This window comes from Miscanthus floridulus, chromosome 18, assembly GCF_019320115.1.
Source record: "Miscanthus floridulus cultivar M001 chromosome 18, ASM1932011v1, whole genome shotgun sequence".
Taxonomy (NCBI): Eukaryota; Viridiplantae; Streptophyta; class Magnoliopsida; order Poales; family Poaceae; genus Miscanthus; species Miscanthus floridulus.
Window position 1 is genome coordinate 4,783,857 of NC_089597.1, and position 20,580 is coordinate 4,804,436.

The 20,580-nt window shown below is 47.5% G+C and overlaps 2 protein-coding genes and 1 pseudogene across 2 annotated transcripts; 1 reads left to right on the plus strand and 2 right to left on the minus strand.

The window, feature by feature from the left end:
* Positions 1-62: 62 nt before the first annotated feature.
* LOC136522820 (pentatricopeptide repeat-containing protein At5g48730, chloroplastic-like) lies at positions 63-5,462 on the minus strand. The gene is made up of 3 exons (XM_066516620.1): positions 3,612-5,462; positions 3,098-3,504; positions 63-2,573 (listed from the first exon to the last, which is right to left on the minus strand). The coding sequence occupies exons 1-3, from the start codon at positions 3,987-3,989 to the stop codon at positions 1,880-1,882; spliced, it is 1,479 nt and encodes a 492-aa protein (XP_066372717.1). The 5' UTR covers positions 3,990-5,462; the 3' UTR covers positions 63-1,879.
* Positions 5,463-6,390: 928 nt separating this feature from the next.
* LOC136521850 (uncharacterized WD repeat-containing protein C2A9.03-like) lies at positions 6,391-17,206 on the minus strand. The gene is made up of 10 exons (XM_066515613.1): positions 16,981-17,206; positions 16,691-16,889; positions 15,338-15,505; positions 15,155-15,241; positions 14,069-14,203; positions 13,822-13,932; positions 13,433-13,524; positions 13,248-13,353; positions 13,075-13,161; positions 6,391-7,429 (listed from the first exon to the last, which is right to left on the minus strand). The coding sequence occupies exons 2-10, from the start codon at positions 16,862-16,864 to the stop codon at positions 7,016-7,018; spliced, it is 1,374 nt and encodes a 457-aa protein (XP_066371710.1). The 5' UTR covers positions 16,865-16,889; positions 16,981-17,206; the 3' UTR covers positions 6,391-7,015.
* Positions 17,207-19,022: 1,816 nt separating this feature from the next.
* Positions 19,023-20,245, plus strand: LOC136521851 (uncharacterized; annotated as a pseudogene).
* The last annotated feature ends 335 nt before the right edge of the window (positions 20,246-20,580 follow it).

Consider the following 20,580-nt stretch of genomic DNA (forward strand, 5'->3'; position numbering starts at 1 on the left):
TTTCTCTCACAACAATTCAGCCAGAACAGTGTTTTTCAGCTAGCTTCAGCCAAGCTTCAGACCAGCAAACGGGGCCTATATGGGGAACTAGCACATACACTTCTTCTAAAGTCTACAACTTCCCGTGCAAGAATGTGTCCCCTCCTGCTCCCTTCATGTGGATTTGGAAGTCCAAATGTTGCAACAAACTAAGAGTTTTCACATGGCTCTTAATGATGGATAGACTCAACACTAGGAGCATTCTTATGAGGAAAAAGCACAAGCTGAAAGGCAACAACTACATTTATGTCCTTTGCAATATGAATGTTGAAGAAACGGCCTTTCACCTCTTCTTCACTTGTCCTTTCAGCCAGCACTGTTGGCAGAACCTTGGCATTCAGTGGAATCTTACGACAGACTTCTTTTAAATGATGATACAAGCGAAACAAGCTTTTCCATATCCTTTCTTCATGGAAGTGTTCATTATCTCTGCATGGCAAATCTGGAAGCAACGCAATAACTCTATTTTTAACAAAGGACCTCCATCCTTCTCTTCCTGGAGAAGGTCTCTCAAAGATGAAGCTCGACTACAAGCGTATAGGATTTCTGAAAACAAGCAATCTGTTTTTCTCTCCTGGGTTGATTCCTGTGTATAGTGGTTCTTTGCTTTTCTACCTTTTTTAGCCTTGCTCAGGTTTTAATGGAGGTTTCTTTTTGTTTTGTGCAGTGGTTGTTTTTGTGTCTTAATAAAATCTAACAGTGGGGGCCTCTCCTGCTGTTTTTCTTAGTTAAAAAAAAACATGGAATACAATTTCATTATGGACAGCTTGTTCTACAAAAACTTCACATTATCACATCTATTAGCTTTTATACTTCTACAATATGATACAAGCTGAGACCAACTCCTCTGCACCATTCATTCACATGTATGGAACAACACCATCAAAATGGGAGTAGAGATCATGTACAATACCATAAATTCTGTAATACTAACATTTTCTTTTTCATGACTAAATCTGTAACTGTATTAATAGAATAACCACTGATTGGTATGACCATTAAGAAGCAATAGAGTGCTGAGTTATAGACTTATTTGAACTTTGAAGGCATCAAATAATTGAGCAGTTATTCAAGCCAAAAGAAAGGGTGCTCCAGAAAGTAGCTCCAACTACAAAGCCTTTGAAGTCACAGGGTCAAGGAGAATCTCCTTTCAGAAGAATTCCTCCGGCCAGTTATATTCTCTTTCTTTGCATGACGCTGATAGAAAATGTTAGGTGACATACCAAAGAATCACCTAGATTAATGCAATTTCCTAGAATTGACAGATGAAACACTAAAACGTCTTTGCACTAGTCAACAGTACAAGTCATGTACAGTTGCGTCCATGCATCAAGTCAAAACAGCTAGCAGAATCTGATCAATTTCACCAGAATGTCTTGTCCCCTCTGCTTCTAAAACGTGTCACTTTTCCCAAGATCATCTTTATATTCCAGTATTGTTCATTATTCGTCAATCACCAAAACTTGCTTCTATCTTCTCCAGAAACTATTCATTCATGAGATGCCCCAACCATTAGTAGCTTTTTTGAGATATCCCCATGTAGCTCTGTGCTACTGAAATTGCAAAATTAATTTTCCATGTGCTTCTCATACATCATCATGGGGCATACAATTAGAATGTTTGATTTAGCAGCACCCAAGTTAGTGAGCAGTGTGACTCATGATATCCGAGTAATGTTTGGTTCAGTAGCATTCAAGTCAGTAACTCATGATATCATAGGGCAGGTGGGAATGTGGGATCGTTGCATGTATGTAAACGGAGGCTCAAAAAGATCAATTCCACTTCCTTAAAAAAATGCAGACAAAAGTCACTACTCCATGAGTTGCTTTTATGTTCACTCCTATGTATCATCTGTTGCACGCCCATCTTTAAGATCACGTAGATACTGAACACGATGATCGTTGATTCCTTTGATGAGAAACCATTTGATCATGGTAGTGCATGTTACCTTGTCTGGTTTGCATCTGTGCTCCTTCATCAAATCAAGAACATCCCACATCTCTGCCAAGCACCCCACCCTCCCATATGCATCCACCAAACAGTTGAAGAACACAATATCCAATGTTATGTCAGAATTCTCAACAATTCTCAACACTGTCTTTATTTTCTTAAGTTCCCCAGCTCTTCCATATGCTCTAACCACTGAACAGAGTGTAACACAATTGGGTTTTATACGCTCAGATTTCATTAGCCTAAATATGTATTCCATCTGCTCAAGGTCTCCGGCCCTTCCAAATGCATCAATCACTACATTGTAAGTAACTATTGTCCAAGAATAGTAATACTTCTGCATGTACTCCATCACAGCTCCCATCTTCTCATACATTTTGGCTTTACCATAGGAATCGAGTAAGATATTGTAGGTCTTAATGTTTGGGACAATACCAGAGGCCTGGAACTTCTCATAGCAGCTTTCCATTGTCTCAATCTGACCACTACTGCCAAAAGCTCTGAGAGTAGAATTCATTGTCCACACATCAGGCTTGCAATTTTGTGACAACATCGTCAGAAGAGTTGATTCCATCTCAGCAAACCTTTAAATAAAATAGCATTAGCTGAGCTCTATGTCATAGAACCCAATTCAGGAATAACTGGATATAATGATAGATTTGGACGGCTAAACAAATGAAACCAAGGGCACTTCTCAAAATTCAAGGTTCAGCTGTATTATCATTGCATCTACTAGGAAGGAGGAACTGCAGTAACTTCTTACCAAAAAAAAAGATTTTTTTTTTCTTTTAACAACAATCAGGCTCATTATTAAGAACAGAGTACAAGAGAATTTTCAGAATGCTTTGGTAAAAAAAAAAAATGAAAGAGCATTTCATGAACTACATTCCATGGAACCTAACCATGAATAACTAAAGATTTGGGTGACTACAAAATTCAATGAATGGTAAAACTACTTCAAACTCTGAGATGGTAACTTGTTAATTAGGTTTCAGGTAAACATGGTGCATCCCTTTAGAGCTAGTAGAATTTTAAGACAGCATTTATTACCAAATATATGATCAATCATTACTGGATTACATAAGCATAGGTTCTTGCGGTCAGTTACCTTCCTGCTTTCCCATAGGCATCAATCAATGTATTATAGGTGACGGTGTTAGGCCAGATGCCCGCCCGTGCCATATCAGTCAGCAAACTCTTCACCTTCTCAAAATCATAAGCGTGTAAGCATGACTTGATGAGAATCGAGTACGTCTGCACATCAGGCTGGCAACCCGGGGTGTCCTTCATCCGATCAAGTAGGTCGAATGCCTCACGGAATCGGCCGCTCCTGCTATACGCGGAGACTAGGGCGGTGTAGGACTCGAGGTTGGGCGCGCAACCCTCATCGATCATCGCCTGGAAGAGCTCGTGCGCCTTCTCCGGCTGCTTGCACTTGCCAAGCATGGTTATAAGTTTGATGTAGATGCCGATGTAAGGCCTGTACCACACCTGGTCCCGCATTAGCTCGAACACCTGCGCGGCAGTGGACGCGGCAGGATTAAGCGTCGTTTCATCCGGATAAGAAGTTGTGGTGCGACTGCAATGGAGAGGTGGTTTGGGGGGGTCGAAGGGAGCAGGACCTTGAGGGCGGAGTCCCATCGGAGGGCGGCGACGCGGTCGTGCAGGGCCTCAAGGACGGTGCCGGGGAGGAGGCGGCGCGTGCCCTTGCCGGGCTTGCGCTTGTCGAGGACCGCTTTGGTGGCCTCGCGCCGGAGGATGATGGACAGCGCCTTCCGGGACGCGATCTTCCGGTTCACCTCCTCCTTCCGCCGCCTCTCCGCTTCCTCCTCGTCCGCCGCCTCCGCCTCCTTCCCTCTCCGCGACCTCCCCTCCGCACCAGCCGCTGCCCACGCGCGCGGCGGCTCGCGAGCCGCGGAGACTGTTGGTAGGAGCGCCAGGTTACGGCGCGCGGAGGGGATCGCCATGGAGGAGGGAGCGGTCACTGGCCCAGTGGCCATTGGCGAGCTCGAAATTGGAGCGAGCTTTGCTGCCGCCGTGAACTACAGCGGTGAGCTGAGATTTTTGTGTTAGCCGTGAGGCCGACCTCGCGGCGGTGTGGCCGAAAGCCGAATGGACTGGATGAGATTCCGAGCACAAGCGCCCGTCTGCGGTGGCGGCAAGATTGGTTAAGTGCGGCAGTTGCGTCGAATCAACGGTTGAGATCTTCACACACACTTCTCCTTTCAAAGCAGTTAAACATCAGGTTGACATCTTGACACTCACACCTTTCCTTTAAAAAATATTGGAGTATTTTTTTTTTAGAAAACAATGCCCTCCATCTTCATCCAATCGATGACACACCGGACATCTTGTGTCGAGTTTCACACCCCTTCTCTAGATATTCATCTTTAGTGCAAGGCTATTCCGCGCTAGTCTCCAAAGGAAATGTCGCACTTTGGGCTGGCATGGAAGTTTCCAAATTTTGCGCCAAATGGCGTTTCTCTTGTTCCCAGAGTTGCCGCTGCTACTCCCCCCTCCTTGCTGTCGAGTTTTCTCCCGTTTCTTCTCATCATCCAAGACATGATAGGCAGACTTCATTGAAAACTGCCCTTTATTGTCAAAATGTCAAGCTAAAACATCCTCATGGTCTGGATTGGTTGGTGTTGCTAATATATATCGCACGTCCTCCTCCCAGAATACATCACGCACCAGGTCTTCATCCCATCTCCCCGTGTCCGGATGCAGCAAGTCTGCAACCCGGGTCAATACTGTATAACCCCTAGGTGTATCGGCCTCCTGGTGATCCCATTTGATGTCCATGGATCTTCCCCAAATCTTAATTTGCATTCCATCTCCAATCCGCCAAATCAGTCCCTTTTGCAACGCTTGGAGTCCACGGACAATACTACGCCAAGTATAGGATATACCCGGTCCTTCACTAGCCTGCATCAAGGAGCCATTTGTGCCATACTTTGCTCTCAACAGCTGCGCACATAATGAATCAGGATTTTGCAACATTCTCCGACCCTGCCGTGCTAACATCGCCAAATTGAAAAGATGAAGGTCTCTATAGCCAAGTCCACCTTCCTCCTTCCTTCTACACATTTTCTCCCAAGAGACCCAGTGCATTTTATTCTCCTTATCTTGTTGCGCCCACCAGTATCTACATGTCATTTTGCCCATCTCATCACAAAGAGACTTAGTAAGATCGAAACATGACATGGCATATGAGGGAATTGATTGTGCCACTCCCTTGATCAAAGTTTCTTTGCCGGCCTTTGATAGCAACTTTTCCTTCCACCCCTGTATTCTTTTCCAGACTCTCCTTTAAATATCCAAACACACTTGCCTTTGATCTCCCCATATATACCGGCAAACCCAAGTACCTTTCATTCATTGACTCTTGTGTAAGATCAAGAATTTCCATGAATCTCCTTTTTGCCTGTGGCTGGGTGTTCTTACTAGACACAATAAAGGATTTCTCTTTGTTAATTTTCTGCCCCAAGCATATCTCATAAATTTGTAGAACATGTCGCAGATGTGTTGCATTCTCATCATTTGCTTTTAAGAGAAGCAACGAATCATCTGCAAACAAAATGTGAGTTATGCTAGGAGCTCCTGCACATATCGAGACCCCCTGAATTCTTCCATTCATCTCCGCATCATTTAGCAAGGATGAAAAACCTTCCGCACACAGCAAAAATAAATGCGGGGAAATTGGATCCCCTGCCGTAGACCCCTTGAAGGAATGATTTGTTCAGTCAAACCACCATTCACCCGTATGTGATAAGTGACTGTTGTAATACATGTCATAATCAGTCTTATCCATCTTTCATGAAAACCCAGCCTTCTCATAATCTTCAAACTAAAATATTGGAGTATTAATTTTGTCCTAAAAAGTTTCCCTCTCTTCTATAACATTAAATCGATTTGATTAGATCCACCATAGCCCATAGCGCATTTATTTAGTATATTTCTTTAGTCCCAAATTCTAAGTCATTCGAACTTTGCTAATTTATAATTTAAAACAAAGGAAGTCTAGATATATAAATTTTACTATAGAACAATATATAATTTGAAACAGAGGAAGTATATGATATGATATCCTCTCTATTTGTAATTATAAGCATTATAAATCATTGTCTTTTTTTAGATACATAACTTTTTCTATACATCTAAATATATATTATATTTAGATTTATTTTTTTACTACATATATCTAAAAAACAATACTTTAATTTGGAACGAAATGAGTAGTACTCAAGCTATATCCCGTAAATTTAGGGTCTATTTGGTATAGCTCAACTTCACTAGTGAAGTTTTTTTGTTTAGTTTCATAAAGCAGTTTCACTAGTGAAGTAAAGCTATTTTCAAAAAAACATTTGTAAAACAGAGGAAGGTAGCAATGAGAGAGCTGGAAGAAGGTAATATTTTCAGATTCATCCAGCACCTGAAAAACTGTGCCTATGGAGGAAGCTCAAGAATAGCTTCTAGAGAAAAATTATTTCATTATGTCCTATTTACTAGAAGCTAGAAAAACAGCTTTGTAAAGCTAGGGAAAAAAACCCTACTAAACATGCTCTTAATAATAACAACAGATGTTGACTACTCGTATCCATCTCAATCACGTATCAAAGTGGATTGAAATGCAAAATTGACTAATTTATACCTTAATCCACTCTAATGGAGATCAAAGTGAATACAATTGAAGCCAAACTAGCCCTTCATGTGTTCCAGTGTTCCACAGTACACAGGCTTTAGAAATTTGGTCCAAAACTATTTGTATTCTGGAGTCTGGAACTAATAACGCAAACATACAGTACTCTGCTCATATGTTCAGACGGTATTGGTCCACAGCACTACGCTTCAATTGCTAAACTATTTACACGGCAGATTCGCTGACGTCGAGTCCCAACGAACCATCATTCGCAATGAACTAGCGCACAACAGCAGGCAGATACATTCCCTGAAACGCGCACCAGAACCGTCACCGAGAGCAAGTGACCTTCAGCCAGTACCCAGCACAACACCAAAGCTCCATTCTTCACACATACGAGTCAAGATAGTCGAATGCATGGATCATCCTGTACTGCAACAGGCTGGCATAGACACGGTCGCACACTCCGACGAACAGGGACTCGTCGTCCGGGCTGAGCGTGATCCCAGATACCTCACCAAAGAAGTCGATCTCCTGCCGTTTCTTGTAGTCTGCAGCCACGTTGTACACATGAACAAAGTCGGCAGGCTCCGAGAACACCAGGAACCGACCGTCGGAGGAGTAGCGAATGCACCGGATCGCGCCGATGTTGCCCCGCAATACCGCAAGCGAGGTCGACAAGTTACGGGTGTCCCAGATGCGGCAGGTTTTGTCCTGGTTCCCGGTCGCAAAGGTCCGGCTATCCGGGTGCCATGCCGTAGCAAATGAGTAGTCCAGATGGCCAACTAGGGTAGAGGTTACCTGCAAAACACATCAATTCTGTCAGTAGTTAGCCTAGTGTTCTTGTTTTTCATGTTACCTGCTATAAGATATTTACTATTCTCTGTAATGTGTTTCCTTGGCAACCAAGTTGATCATGGTGCCTTGGCAACCAAGTAGGAATCATAGCATCTGCTTTATGCAGTTAGAATATGCTAAGAAGTAGGTACACCACTTGCCTATATATGCAGTGGTTAGCATCTTTGTATCCCTAAGTCATTTTTGCAATACAATCCAAGCGGCCTGTTGGCCAAGCTGCCCTCTGGCAGCCAACAATTGGTATCTAGAGCCGGTTGAGAGATAGGGAAGAGCATGGCCACCTCCGCAGAGAGAGCAGCAGCAGCAGCCGCCGCCGCCGAGCACCGGGCGCAGCGTCTGGCCGCGGCAGAGGCCGCAGCCGCGCAGGCGCAGCAGGCCGCGGAGGCCGCAGCAGCAGCAGCTCGGAACGCAGCCGCCACGGCCGCGGCTCTGCGTCGAGAGTTGGTGGAGGAGGATCCGCCGCGTGATCGCCGCCCGTTTCCGCGGAGGAGTCCGGAGCGCGAGCGCAGGCAGACGCGGTCGCCCGATCGGGATCAGGATCGCCGCCGCGGACGGGCCAGGGGCCGCTCGCCGGTGATCCAGACCGTGTACAAGGACTCTGGCGCAAGTTCCACCTGGCCGATGCTCAACAAGACAAATTACCATGAGTGGGCCTCGATCATGAAGCTGAAGCTCCAGGCGCGGCAACTCTGGGATGCGATCGAGTACCAGGACCTGCCATACCATGAGGACAGGCGCACGGTGGAGGCGATCATCGCCGCCGTGCCACAGGAGATGCAGATGCCGCTGTCCGAGAAGGGATCGGCCAAGGAGGCCTGGGACTCCATCGCCGCCGCGCGAATCGGAGTCGATCGAGTGCGCCGCGCCACGCTCCAGCGACTCCGCAGCGACTGGGAGAAGCTCGCCTTTCGTCCAGGAGAGCAGATCGAGGACTTCACCCTTCGCTTGATGGCCCTGAAGCAGCAGCTTCTTCTCCACGGCGACAACGACATCGATGAAGAGCGCGCGGTGGAGAGACTCCTGCGCGCCGTGCCGCCAAAGTACGCTCAGCTCCGGATCGCCATCGAGACGCTTCTGGACTTCCAGGACCTCACCATCGAGGAGGTGTCTGGACGCTTGAAGACGGTGGACGACATGGAGGCGTTGGACGCGGAACCGGCCGCCATCGGTGGACTGCTGCTGACAAGGGAGCAGTGGCGTGCCAAGGAGAAGGAGGAGGCTGCCGTTTCCGCGTCGGGCAAGGAACCACGACGTCGTCCACGCGGCGGCAAGAAGCAGCGCGGGAAGGGAAATCGCGGTGGCGACGATCGCGGGGTAAACGACGACACCTGCCTCAACTGTGGTGATCGCGGCCACTGGGCGCGCGACTGCCGCCAGCCGCGCCGTGGTGGTGGTGACCGCGGTGGTGGCGGTGGCAACCAACGCGGAGGAGGCTACCGTGTTGGAGGTGATCGAGGAGGAAGGCGCGGTGGAGGGCGTGGCGGAGCTGCTCACGTCGCAGAAGCAGAGGACGATGATGGTGCTCTGTTTTTCGCCCACGGCTTCCTCAAGCTTGACGAGAAGGACGAAGCCGTCTGCTCCAAGGCCACGGTCTCCCTCGACATCAACGAGCCGCGCGCGCGAGTCTTCCTCAACACCAGCGCCAACGAGGAGGCGCTCGACGGATGGTACCTCGACAGCGGGGCCACGCATCACATGACCGGCCGCCGGGAGCTCTTCGCCGAGCTCGACACCACGGCGCGCGGCACGGTGCGGTTCGGCGACTCGTCTCGAGTGGAAATCAAGGGGACCGGCTCCATCGTCTTCCAGGCCAAAAACGGAGATCAGCGCGTCCTCCACGGCGTCTTCTACATCCCAGCGCTCCGGAACTCGATCATGAGTTTGGGGCAGCTCGACGAAGGAGGCTCCAGGGTGGAGATTGATCATGGAGTGCTCCGCATCTGGGACCGGCGTAGTCGTCTTCTCGCCAAGGTACATCGCGGGCCCAGTCGGTTGTACGTCCTGCACTTGGAGGCCGCGCGGCCGGTATGTCTTGCCGCCACGAAAGAGGACGAGTCATGGAGGTGGCATGAGCGCTACGGGCATCTCAGCTTCGAGGCACTGCACCAGCTCGGCAAGAAGGAGATGGTGAGGGGGATGCCGGTGATCAAGCATGCGGAGCAAGTCTGCGACACCTGCGTCACTACCAAGCTCCGCCGCAAGCCATTTCCGCAGCAGGCGCAGTACCGCGCGCAGGCGCCCTTGGACCTCGTCCACGGCGACCTATGTGGGCCGGTGACGCCGGCGACGCCAGGAGGGCGCCGCTACTTCTTGCTGATGGTGGACGACGCCACCCGCTTCATGTGGGCGGTGCTTCTGCCGACCAAGGATGCTGCTGCGGATGCCGTGAAGCGGGTGAAGGCCGAAGCAGAGAAGGAGACCGGCCGTGAGCTCAAGGTACTGCGGACCGACAATGGAGGAGAGTTCACCGTCGGCGAGCTAGCGCAGTACTTCGCCGCCGAAGGAGTCAAGCGGCACTACTCTGCACCACACTCACCGCAGCAAAACGGTGTTGTGGAACGGCGCAATCAGACGGTCGTGGCGACCGCGCGCGCGCTTCTGAAGCAGAGGTCCATGCCGGCCAAATTCTGGGGGGAGGCGGTAATGACGGCGGTGCATCTGCTCAACCGCGCGCCAACAAGAAGCTTGCAAGGCAAGACCCCCCATGAAGCCTGGCATGGACGAGCGCCGGCGGTGAGCTACCTGCGTACATTCGGCTGCGTCGCCTACACAAGGGAGCTCGGACACCTGCGCAAGCTCGACGACCGCGGCAAGGCTGGGGTCTTCATCGGCTACGCCGAGGGCGCCAAGGCCTATCGGGTCCTCGATCCGGTGACGGGACGCGTGAAGGTGAGCCGCGACGTGGTGTTTGATGAAGGGCGCGGCTGGGATTGGTCCAATTCGGCCGCCGGGACGTCTGCTTCCGCCTCCAGTGACTTCGACATCGAGTTCTGGGGAGTCGACACAGACGGAGCCCCGCCGCACACGCCGTCACCAGCTCCAGGGGAGCATGATCCACAAGCTTCCTCTACTTCACCAGCTTCCTCTGCTTCACCAGCAGCAGAAACAGAGCAGGCGGACCCAGTTGAGTTCGCGTCACCGCTCGAGGACGACGACGATCGCCTTGATGCCTCCTACGGTGGCGAGCAGCTGCGGTACCGTACCATGCCCAACATCATCGGGGACGCACCCACACCGCTGCCGGCTTCACGTCTCTTCGCCGAGCTTCATCTCACGCACGCCGGCGAGCCAGCCAACTTCACGGAGGCTGAAGGCGATCCTGCCTGGCAGGCCGCCATGGAGCAGGAGATCAAGGCAGTTGAGCAGAACTGCACTTGGGAACTTGTGGAGCTTCCTCCCGGTCATCGGCCCATCACTCTGAAGTGGGTCTACAAGCTCAAGAAGGACGAGCGGGGCGCGGTGACCAAGTACAAGGCGCGTTTGGTGGCGCGGGGCTTCGTCCAGCAGGAAGGGATCGACTTCGACGACGCGTTTGCTCCCGTGGCGCGCATGGAATCCGTCCGAGTTCTCCTCGCGCTGGCAGCCCAAGAAGGATGGCGCGTCCACCACATGGACGTCAAATCTGCTTTCCTCAACGGCGACCTCAAGGAGGAGGTGTATGTGAAGCAGCCGTCTGGCTTCACCGTCGCCGGGAAGGAGAAGATGGTGTACCGTCTGCGCAAGGCTCTGTATGGCCTGCGGCAGGCTCCTCGAGCTTGGAACGCCAAGCTGGATGCCACCCTCAAGGAGATGGGTTTCCAGCAAAGCGACCATGAAGCTGCGATGTACAGGCGAGGAACAGGGGAGGAGCTGCTGCTGATCGGTGTCTATGTTGATGATTTGATCATCACCGGTGCCAGCACTCAAGCCATAGAAGGTTTCAAGGCTCAGATGAAGAAGGTCTTCGACATGAGCGACCTCGGCCTTCTGTCTTTCTACCTGGGAGTCGAAGTACATCAAGATTCAGCTGGGATCACTCTGAGGCAGACCCATTATGCCAAGAGGATCCTTGAGCTAGGAGGCATGGATGCCTGCAACCCTGCCCATACACCAATGGAGGAACGGCTGAGGTTGAGCAGGCAGAGCACGGCTGAAGAAGTTGATCCTACCCAATACAGAAGATTGGTGGGCAGCCTGCGATACTTGGTCCACACAAGACCTGACTTAGCCTTCTCAGTTGGCTTTGTCAGTCGGTTCATGGAAAGACCAACAGCAGAGCACCAAGCTGCCATCAAGCGCATCCTGAGATATGTGGCTGGTACTCTGGAATTCGGACTTCACTACACTAAAGCTCCAGGGAGAGCAAGGTTTGTTGGATACTGCGACAGTGACTTGGCTGGGGACATTGACACCAGCAAAAGCACTAGTGGCACTCTGTTCTTCCTGGGAAGCAATCTTGTATGCTGGCAGTCTGTGAAGCAGAAGGTGGTAGCTCTATCTAGTTGTGAAGCTGAGTACATTGCCACTACCACAGCTGCAAAACAAGCTATTTGGCTATCCAGGTTGCTAGCAGACCTCCTTGGAAGGAATGTGGAAGTGGTTGAACTGAAGGTTGACAGTAAGTCTGCACTTGCTCTAGCCAAGAATCCAGTCTTTCATGAGCGCAGTAAACACATCAGAATCAAGTACCATTTCATTAGAAACTGCTTGGAAGATGGAAGTATCAAGGCTGATCACATATCCACCACTAATCAGCTGGCTGACATTCTAACCAAGTCTCTTGGAAGATCAAAATTTGAAGAGATGAGGGGAAGAATTGGGCTCAAGCATATCACTTCCAAGGACCACAAGGCTAAAGGGGAGAATTGTCAGTAGTTAGCCTAGTGTTCTTGTTTTTCATGTTACCTGCTATAAGATATTTACTATTCTCTGTAATGTGTTTCCTTGGCAACCAAGTTGATCATGGTGCCTTGGCAACCAAGTAGGAATCATAGCATCTGCTTTATGCAGTTAGAATATGCTAAGAAGTAGGTACACCACTTGCCTATATATGCAGTGGTTAGCATCTTTGTATCCCTAAGTCATTTTTGCAATACAATCCAAGCGGCCTGTTGGCCAAGCTGCCCTCTGGCAGCCAACAAATTCCGCATTTCACTTCTCATGTCTGTTCAGTTAGTAACAAAACACGATTGTAAAGCTCCAAAGTATCTCTTGCTGTTACAGTGGTAAAACTAGACATGAGCAAAACCTTTTACAGAAAAAGATTAGTAACTCCACTCAGGACCTCTTTCTCTAAAATGTAGCTTTGCAGACCTCCAGTTTCTAAAATTATAGTTTCTTGATACTAAGATCCTTGAAAATGACTTCAAAACAGGCCCTAAACAGATGCCCTACTGTACTGAGGAACATTTTAAAAAAAAAAGGCCATGGCCAATAGATGTTACAATGTCAATATATATATATATATATATATATATATATATTGATAAAGAACCTCGCAATATTGATGTAACGAAAGAATGGCAGTAATAGTAATAAGTTGTGAATTAAGCCACAAAAGCCCAAATTAATAAACCAAAAAAGCCTGAAAGAATAAGCAAAAAAAATACCTTTCCATTTCGTGAATCCACAAGAAGAGCATCCCGATCATCTCCAACCACAGCCAAAAGTTTCTTATCCGGGCTCACGGATGTGTGCTGTTGTTACGGAAGCAAGCAGTGAATGTCAAATACGGATGAAACAACCAAAACAGTACATTGAATCCTAATGAGGTAGAACTTACATTAACCGGCCAGTTATAACGGTAGTGGTTCAAGAGCTGAAATCTCTCCATATCATATTCACGAACACCGCAGTCGTTATTAGATACGGTAATGCGCAAGCTTCCACTGCAAAGCAATTTGGAGACCTTTAGATTTTAATGACAATGTACATCTTCAAGTAGGTTCTGAAAAGTTAGTTTCTCACCTTGTCGATCTGTGTATATCTATGGCGTTTGTTATAGCATTGTCACTCAAAGTTGTCCTTGCACAGAATTTTACATTGCGGCCTTCCAAATCCTGTAACAACATAAAAAAAGGTGGTGAGCATGCAAGCAGTGCTTTCAATGAATTGCTTATTCTCACAGCACTAAAAGTTTACAGAAGCAAATAAGAAAATACGCTGGTGATGAATACATCAATCTAAAAAATACAGTGCATGCAGTAAAAAGATTCTTCCATTTTAGATCTTTATCATATGTAATATAATACCAAATAAAATAATAAACAAAGAGAAACTGAAAGTAAATGGACATCTACAGCTTAGATCCTATGGGTGGACAGAACAGCCAAACCAAGTCTTCATTGGTGGCTTACCTTGCCAATTAGTTCTCCTTGAAAACCACCAGCTACCAACAAACCCTCATTCACAGCAAGTGTGCTAACTTGAACCCCAGAGAAACCTTCTAGTAAACTGCCAGGATGCTTCTGTGGGGAGGAACAAAAGAGAAGACCAAACTTGCATTAACAATGAGACCTATTTGATTTTTAGAGAGAGGACAACAAAAAATAAAAACGATTATTAGATCAAAAGGTTGCAAGCAGGAAACTATAAGGGGAATACCTCCGCTGGAGCAACATGCCCAGAGAAGTCGAGAACCTCTGATATTTTGTGAGACAATGATGACCAGTGGCTTACTGTGGAATTTGACATAAAATAGACATCATGCTTCGAGGTTGCCCACAGCAAATTCCTAAGCTACAGAAGCAATAGTTAGTCAGTACTGTTCAGCCTCGGGAGTCATATGACAAGATTATGATGCAGACAAACACATTAACTAGTCTCCATTTCATAGAAGAGAATGCAAAGGAACACATCTTAACTCTTTTCTTGGTTATAACTAACAAGACATTTGTTTTAAAGCAAGTATAAATGTTCTTCACTTGCTAACATTCCTCTCATCATGCTCTTTTATTAGTGGCTATTGTTGGGTTTTGTCTCTAGCCTACCCCAGCATACTTTACACTAAAAGGCTTTGTTATTATTGTTGAATTATAATTTCATGTAAAAGTTCTATTAGAGCGCCACACAAAAAATGACACTAATTTTCCCCAATGCCTGGCCAACTGGTGGGAGAATGTGGCATGCACGATACCGAAGCAAAAACACAGAACGTTTAATGGAGTGTTTATTTACATTGTGTGGAACCTATGGAAGGAAAGGAACAGGAGGATTTTCGAAAATGAACACAAAATGGCAGATCAGGACGCCTATCTAGCAAAGGAGGATATTATTCAGAGGCGTAGGGCCGTGTGTATTGCGGGGTAAAACAACAAGTGCGTGATTTGTGGCCTTTGTGTTTTGTCCCTATGACCGGTGCTATTGGGCACCGTAGGTGCCATTGTAAATAAAACTCTATTTCCTTCTTAATTGAGCGGCAGAGCTCCTGCCTTTATTTTCAAAAAAAAAAATGACACTAATTTTCTTCCTTGAGTTTCTTGCTAATATGGATAGTTGCATACAGGTGGTACATGCAACTTGCAAGTTTGTGAAGAAAGCCTTCTAAATGCTGGCAAGTAAGAACGAAATAGACAATCCACAAGAACCTTTTCTCACATATATAGTACAGTTAGTTTTTTTTGCAATGAGTGTAGTACAGTTAGTTATTGCATATCTTGCAATAAAAGGTAGGACACAATGCAAAATCACCTGAAAATGGAGAATTGATGGCTTCACTGATCTAGTGTTGTGCTGAAACTCGTAATACTTGCTGCTCTTCTCCACTTGCTTGCACAACTAAGAAAAATATTTTGAAAATAATTAGGAAATATGAATATTTGGAATAATAAAAACAACCTTTAATGAAATAAGAGACTAGATGGTAGTGAAGACCTTATCCATGAGCTCTCCTGATTGAGGGAAATTTTCATAGTTCTTATACTGTTCCAACCTAGCTTTTCGGTAATCTTGCCTGGCTATGTGTATCCTCTCCCATGGTATACCTTGTATATCCTTTCCTGCCCTTGCTTCAGCTGCCGACGTGTCCCTTATCCTAGTGAGCTGTAGAAACATAGACAATTATCAATAGGAATAAGTTATAAACACTAAATGAACAACACTGTCTGAGCAATCTTAAGGTTTGAATCAAATTCATCATTTCTTAGTTTTGGCATAAAAAATATAGACATAATCCAAGAAATATCAAACAGATTTTAATCGCTGATAAGCTGCAGCGGCCATCATCACGTCATGATTGGTCATTGCCTAAGCCGATGCAGATAAGTGCTGGTGGTCCTTGTGCTTATGCCGAAAACATGCCCTCAGTTAAGTGAGTAGTTAATTCAAAAGGTGAATTGATATTAACTCTAATCAAGAAGGACAAGACATGAGTCAAATATTCTAATTGAATATCTGTATTTCAAGCTCGTTGGTCCAAGCCCAATCAAACAAGGATGAAACAATGCATCTGCAACACCGTGCCATGTTGGGCATAGAAAATTATGCAACAAATGCTTAGTACGAAAGCGACCTGGTAAACCAAATCATTATTGGCTGAAGATAAGCACAAGAAAAGAAAAGACATAGCATTCTAGACCTACATGATTGGCCAAAACAAATCTGCTCCACAAGCCCCGTTGACATCAAGTCTCCCTGAATCAACACCGCAACTTAGCCAGAAAATTAGAGTTTCACGTTTTGTCTATCACTTTGCTAATGTTTCCTCGCAATTCGGCATGCGTTTTGAAACTTAGTTGAAAAAAACATACTACTGCTGCTGCTTTATATTCTCCAGTTTGCTTAATTTCTGCAAATTAACATTTCTACACTACCCTAACAAAACAATTGCCTTCTTGTTTTTCAAATGGTTTTCCGCATATACTTTACCACCTGGTTCACCCCATCAATAACATCACACCTACACCATAAAACTTAGCTTAAATTATAGCAATATAAACTTATATTCCAGATAGAATAGAAACCTAGTACACATGAAGATCCATCTATGTCCATGAGCAATTTTAATGATCTAGCATAGACATGTACCGCACCATGCTACCCACCGAGCCATGAACGATCTCAGGCTCGACTTTCGCATGTGAGTAAAAAACCGGCAGGAACCTTAGGCAAGCAATCGAGAGTACCACCGGAGCCATCACGCGTCGGCCACCTCAGATTTGCGAGCTCGACAGCAACAAAAGCACTCGACGCCCACGGCAGGAGCACCAAGGAAAAGGTCATACGCACCAGCAAGTACTCATCATCACCATCCGCGCCGCCGTCCCTCCGGTCGGCGTCGAGGTCTTGGAACTCGACTTCCACATCCATCTCCACGTCCATCTCGCCGTCCGACACCCATGCGTCGTGATCATCCACGACTCGCTCCGCCGCATCCACGCTGTCCCGCGCGCTCGCCGCCATCCCGCTGCCGCGTCGCACCGCACCCCTGTCCGCACCGCACCAACCAAACATTCAGATCACACAGGCGACGCGCGGACATAAGAGAGGCGATCAGAAGGCAAGACACCAGCCCTTACCACGGAGGACAACAAGAGCGGCTGTGCCGCGCGGCTCGCGATGTGCACTGCGCCGCCGGGGGAGCTGTGTCGGCGGCGGCCTACGGCGGCTGTGGATCGGGAGGCGGAAACGTGTGGAGGGGATGAGGGTGCGGCCGTGCTTTTGGTGCCGTGCGGCGAAGCAAGGTTCGAGAGAGCCGAGCTCGATCCGGCAACGCGATGGGGTGGATAGCGACGGGGAGGGGATAATTAGCTAGGGTAACGGCGTTTACTAGAAGACGTGACGACGGAGACGCGGACGGGATATTTGCAAGGGGCACACCAGTGTGGGCCTATGGCCTGTGGTGGCAGTGCAGTGTAGTTATCGTGTCGGTTGCGCTCGTGGCTCCAGCAGATTTAAGTGAAACTTTGCAACAAAAAAATCGCAAAGTGTTTATTTGGAGAAATGCTGTACCTATACTACACTAGAGTGTTTTACTCTTCATCAACGCTTGATTTATTTTTACCGATCACATACCTGGCTTAGCACCTTCCTTGTGTCATCTTCTTCGTCTTCGTCGAGTTAAGGTTCATACATCTATCCCACGAGCTTAGAAGGGAAGATCTGTGGGCGGTACTGTAGCAAGGTGGACCAGCCGTGGTGACGACACAGGGGCAGCGTGGTCAAGAAGGTAGTGGCACTGCCGACTGGGCAATAGAGAAGGCGATTGGCAGAGCAAGGGTAGGAGCATCACAGTGATAACCCGATGTGTCGAGTTAGCACGGCAGCGGTGGGCGGTGGCAGGGAGCCGAGGAGGAGGGCAGGGCGAGGGCACGAACACCGTGAATGAGTGGCGGCCGGAAAGAGGAAGTAGCGAGGAAAAAAAGAACAAGGAGGAAGAAGATGTGAGTTTGGAATAACATATGTAGTATGTCGTGGGATGCCTCTGATCAATGGCCAAAAAAATCAAGTCCTCTCAGAAAAAATCGCGTGTGTGGGCTACTAATGAGGATGATAAAACGATGATGTCTCAAATTAAAAATGTGTATGGTGTCACTACGAATGTAGTTTGTTTTTTGGCTTTATTACAAAGATACACAACTTTTCAGCATACTAGGGAAAATATGATATGTATAGTTAATGATATTAATCATATTAGACAGACATAAAAACACTTATGACACATTTGGTGTCCATACGAAGCACTAAAAACGCGACTTGGCCTTGGATAGTAGAAAACAGCTCTTGCTCCTTTCACCATCTAGAAGCATTTTTCTCTATCCACTTTGGTGCGGCTCCGTCCCTCGTGTTTTTCATAGCTGGGGTAGAAGCTAAACCAAATAGACCCATAAGTTACAGCACTTAAACTTTTATTAGGAAAAGAATAGCACTTGTGATAGTGAGATATTCTTTTTCAACTTTGGACATATTTAGAGTTTGGAATTAGGGGCTTTAGTCTATAACGAGGTTTTCTCGATATACATGCTTAGAGAGGAGGTTCGGCAGTGAATGATTGTTGTGGGACAATGGGTTGACATGCACTAGTCATGATAGGTAGAGGGTCTCCAGTTATACATGGGCACATGTACATTCCTGTGACAAAGCAAAAGGAGAGGAGATAAAAAAATGCATGATGTTGAATCTCCTACAACTAAAAAGAATAAAGTGTGGATATTTTTTTGTGCGACATTTATTTTGGTACGTCCGTCTGCCCACGCCAGTGATCCCACGACATCTCCTTGATTGAATATTGCCTATCATGTGATAGAGAAATCACGTCAAAATAGGAAGTAGAAAATTATTGTGCTATCCATATACACATTGCATGTTTGCATGCACCAGCATACATGACAATAAGCAAAAGAAAAGAGAATTAACACAGAAGGAAAAAGAATTAACACAAAAGAAACCTCTTTGCAGTTCTTAGAACCTTGCCAAATCTGTATATATTTAATTACTTTCCATCTTTGCATTTGCAAAAGGGACAGCTTTTTCCTCCTTTCATTTGGTTTCACGCTCACGTGTTTCATCGCCCTCGCTTGTTTTTTCTTGCGTGAACCATAGTTGATGTCATCTGTCTTCCATGGCTCAGCCACCCAATCCCAAGAGAAGGTCCCTACTTCTCCCTGACTAGAGATCCGGCCTACCAGAGGATCTCCTCGAGTCTATCGGGCAGCGTCTCGCGTCAGGCCACGACGCGGCGTCCTTCCGATCTGCTTGCTCCCCATGGCGCGCCGCCGTCCTGTTCGCGACCTTCGGACTGCTCCTGCTGCTCCCATTCGACCCCGACTCGGACCGCGTCGACTTCTACTGCGTCCCAGAGAAGAAGGTCTTGTCCAAGACGCTGCCCGACGTGCGCGGCAAGGTGGCGTGCGGCTCCTCGTGTGGGTGGCTGGCGCTCATGGACGAGGCGGCATCCGTGACGCTGCTGAATCCATTCGCCGGTGCCCATGCCCCTCGCGTTGAGCTCCCGCCAGCAGGCGAACACGTCGCGGCGGTGTCCTCATCGGAACACGTGTCTAGGGTCCACGGCCAGTGGGTCCTCCATCCCACCAACGGCTATGGGGACGCGGATGCCGCAGGCAGAGCCATCAAGCTAGAAGACATGAGGGACGTGTTCTTCCATGAGATCGTGCTCTCGGCACCGCCTGGCGCCGCCGGCTGCGAGTGCGTGGCCATGGCCATGCTTGGGTGCTCCACGGAGGTCGCGTTCTGCCGGGTTGGAGTCGACAATGCATGGACGCTGCTCGACACCAAACTGGAGTTCTCTGTGGGGTCCATCGTCCACTGCCAAGACAAGTTCTTGGCGATCGACTGCACTGGAGAAATCTCTGTCTACAGCAGCAACACCGCCGGTGCTACTCCAACCGTGATGTTGTTGCCATCGCTGTCGCCACCTGCGGGGCTCTACCACCGCAGCTACCTGTAATCAAACGGTGAGCTGCATATTATGGGTGCCATGGTGAGCACGTTTCATGAGACACAGAGCTTCACCTACAACAACGTGATCTACAAGTGCAACCTCCACACCCGTACGCCGGAGTGGTCCAGAGTGAGGGACATCGGTAATCAGACACTGTTCGTGTCTAAACATTTCAATGAAAGCTTCAGTGGAACAAGTGTATCCAAGTACAAGGAGAACAAAATCTACATGTCTGAGCCATTGTATGGGGATCCATACGACTTGGTCCATCGACTGGAGATCGTTGATATTGCTACCGGCGCATCCGAAGTGAAGCCCGTCCAGGAAAAGATGCAGGGTTCCGAGGCTCTAGGTTGGATTCGACCCAATCTCTGAAAGCTCTAGAGTTTATGAGACTGCGACGCCGCGCACTCCGTGACTGTGTTAAATTCATAAACTTTGTTTTTTGGATTAAATGTCACTTTAACGTTGGTATTTAATTTAACATTATTATTATCTTATCGTGCGATCCATGTGTTTTTAGTATAAATTGTTAGTTATCCCGTAGCCACGCACGGGCACGCTACCTAATATGAGAAAAAAGAATGTGGTGGCAACTCAATATGGTTCGATGACGTTGAAGTCAAAGGTGCAGTGACAAGTACTTTCTCCCTTTCAAATGAGATGTAATTCTATAATAGCATAGAATAGTGTTCAGTCAGATTATCTTAAATTTTAC

Coding starts and splice junctions, on each gene's coding strand:
- LOC136521850 (XM_066515613.1), bottom strand. CDS start 16,864: ATGGCGGCGAGCGCGCGGGACAGCGTGGATGCGGCGGAGCGAGTCGTG. Junction 15,506..16,690: donor GTGATGATGAGTACTTGCTG/GTGCGTATGACC, acceptor ATGTTTCTACAG/CTCACTAGGATAAGGGACAC. Junction 15,242..15,337: donor CAGGAGAGCTCATGGATAAG/GTCTTCACTACC, acceptor TATTTTTCTTAG/TTGTGCAAGCAAGTGGAGAA.
- LOC136522820 (XM_066516620.1), bottom strand. CDS start 3,989: ATGGCCACTGGGCCAGTGACCGCTCCCTCCTCCATGGCGATCCCCTCC. Junction 3,505..3,611: donor GATGGGACTCCGCCCTCAAG/GTCCTGCTCCCT, acceptor ACTGCCGCGCAG/GTGTTCGAGCTAATGCGGGA. Junction 2,574..3,097: donor GCCTATGGGAAAGCAGGAAG/GTAACTGACCGC, acceptor TTTTATTTAAAG/GTTTGCTGAGATGGAATCAA.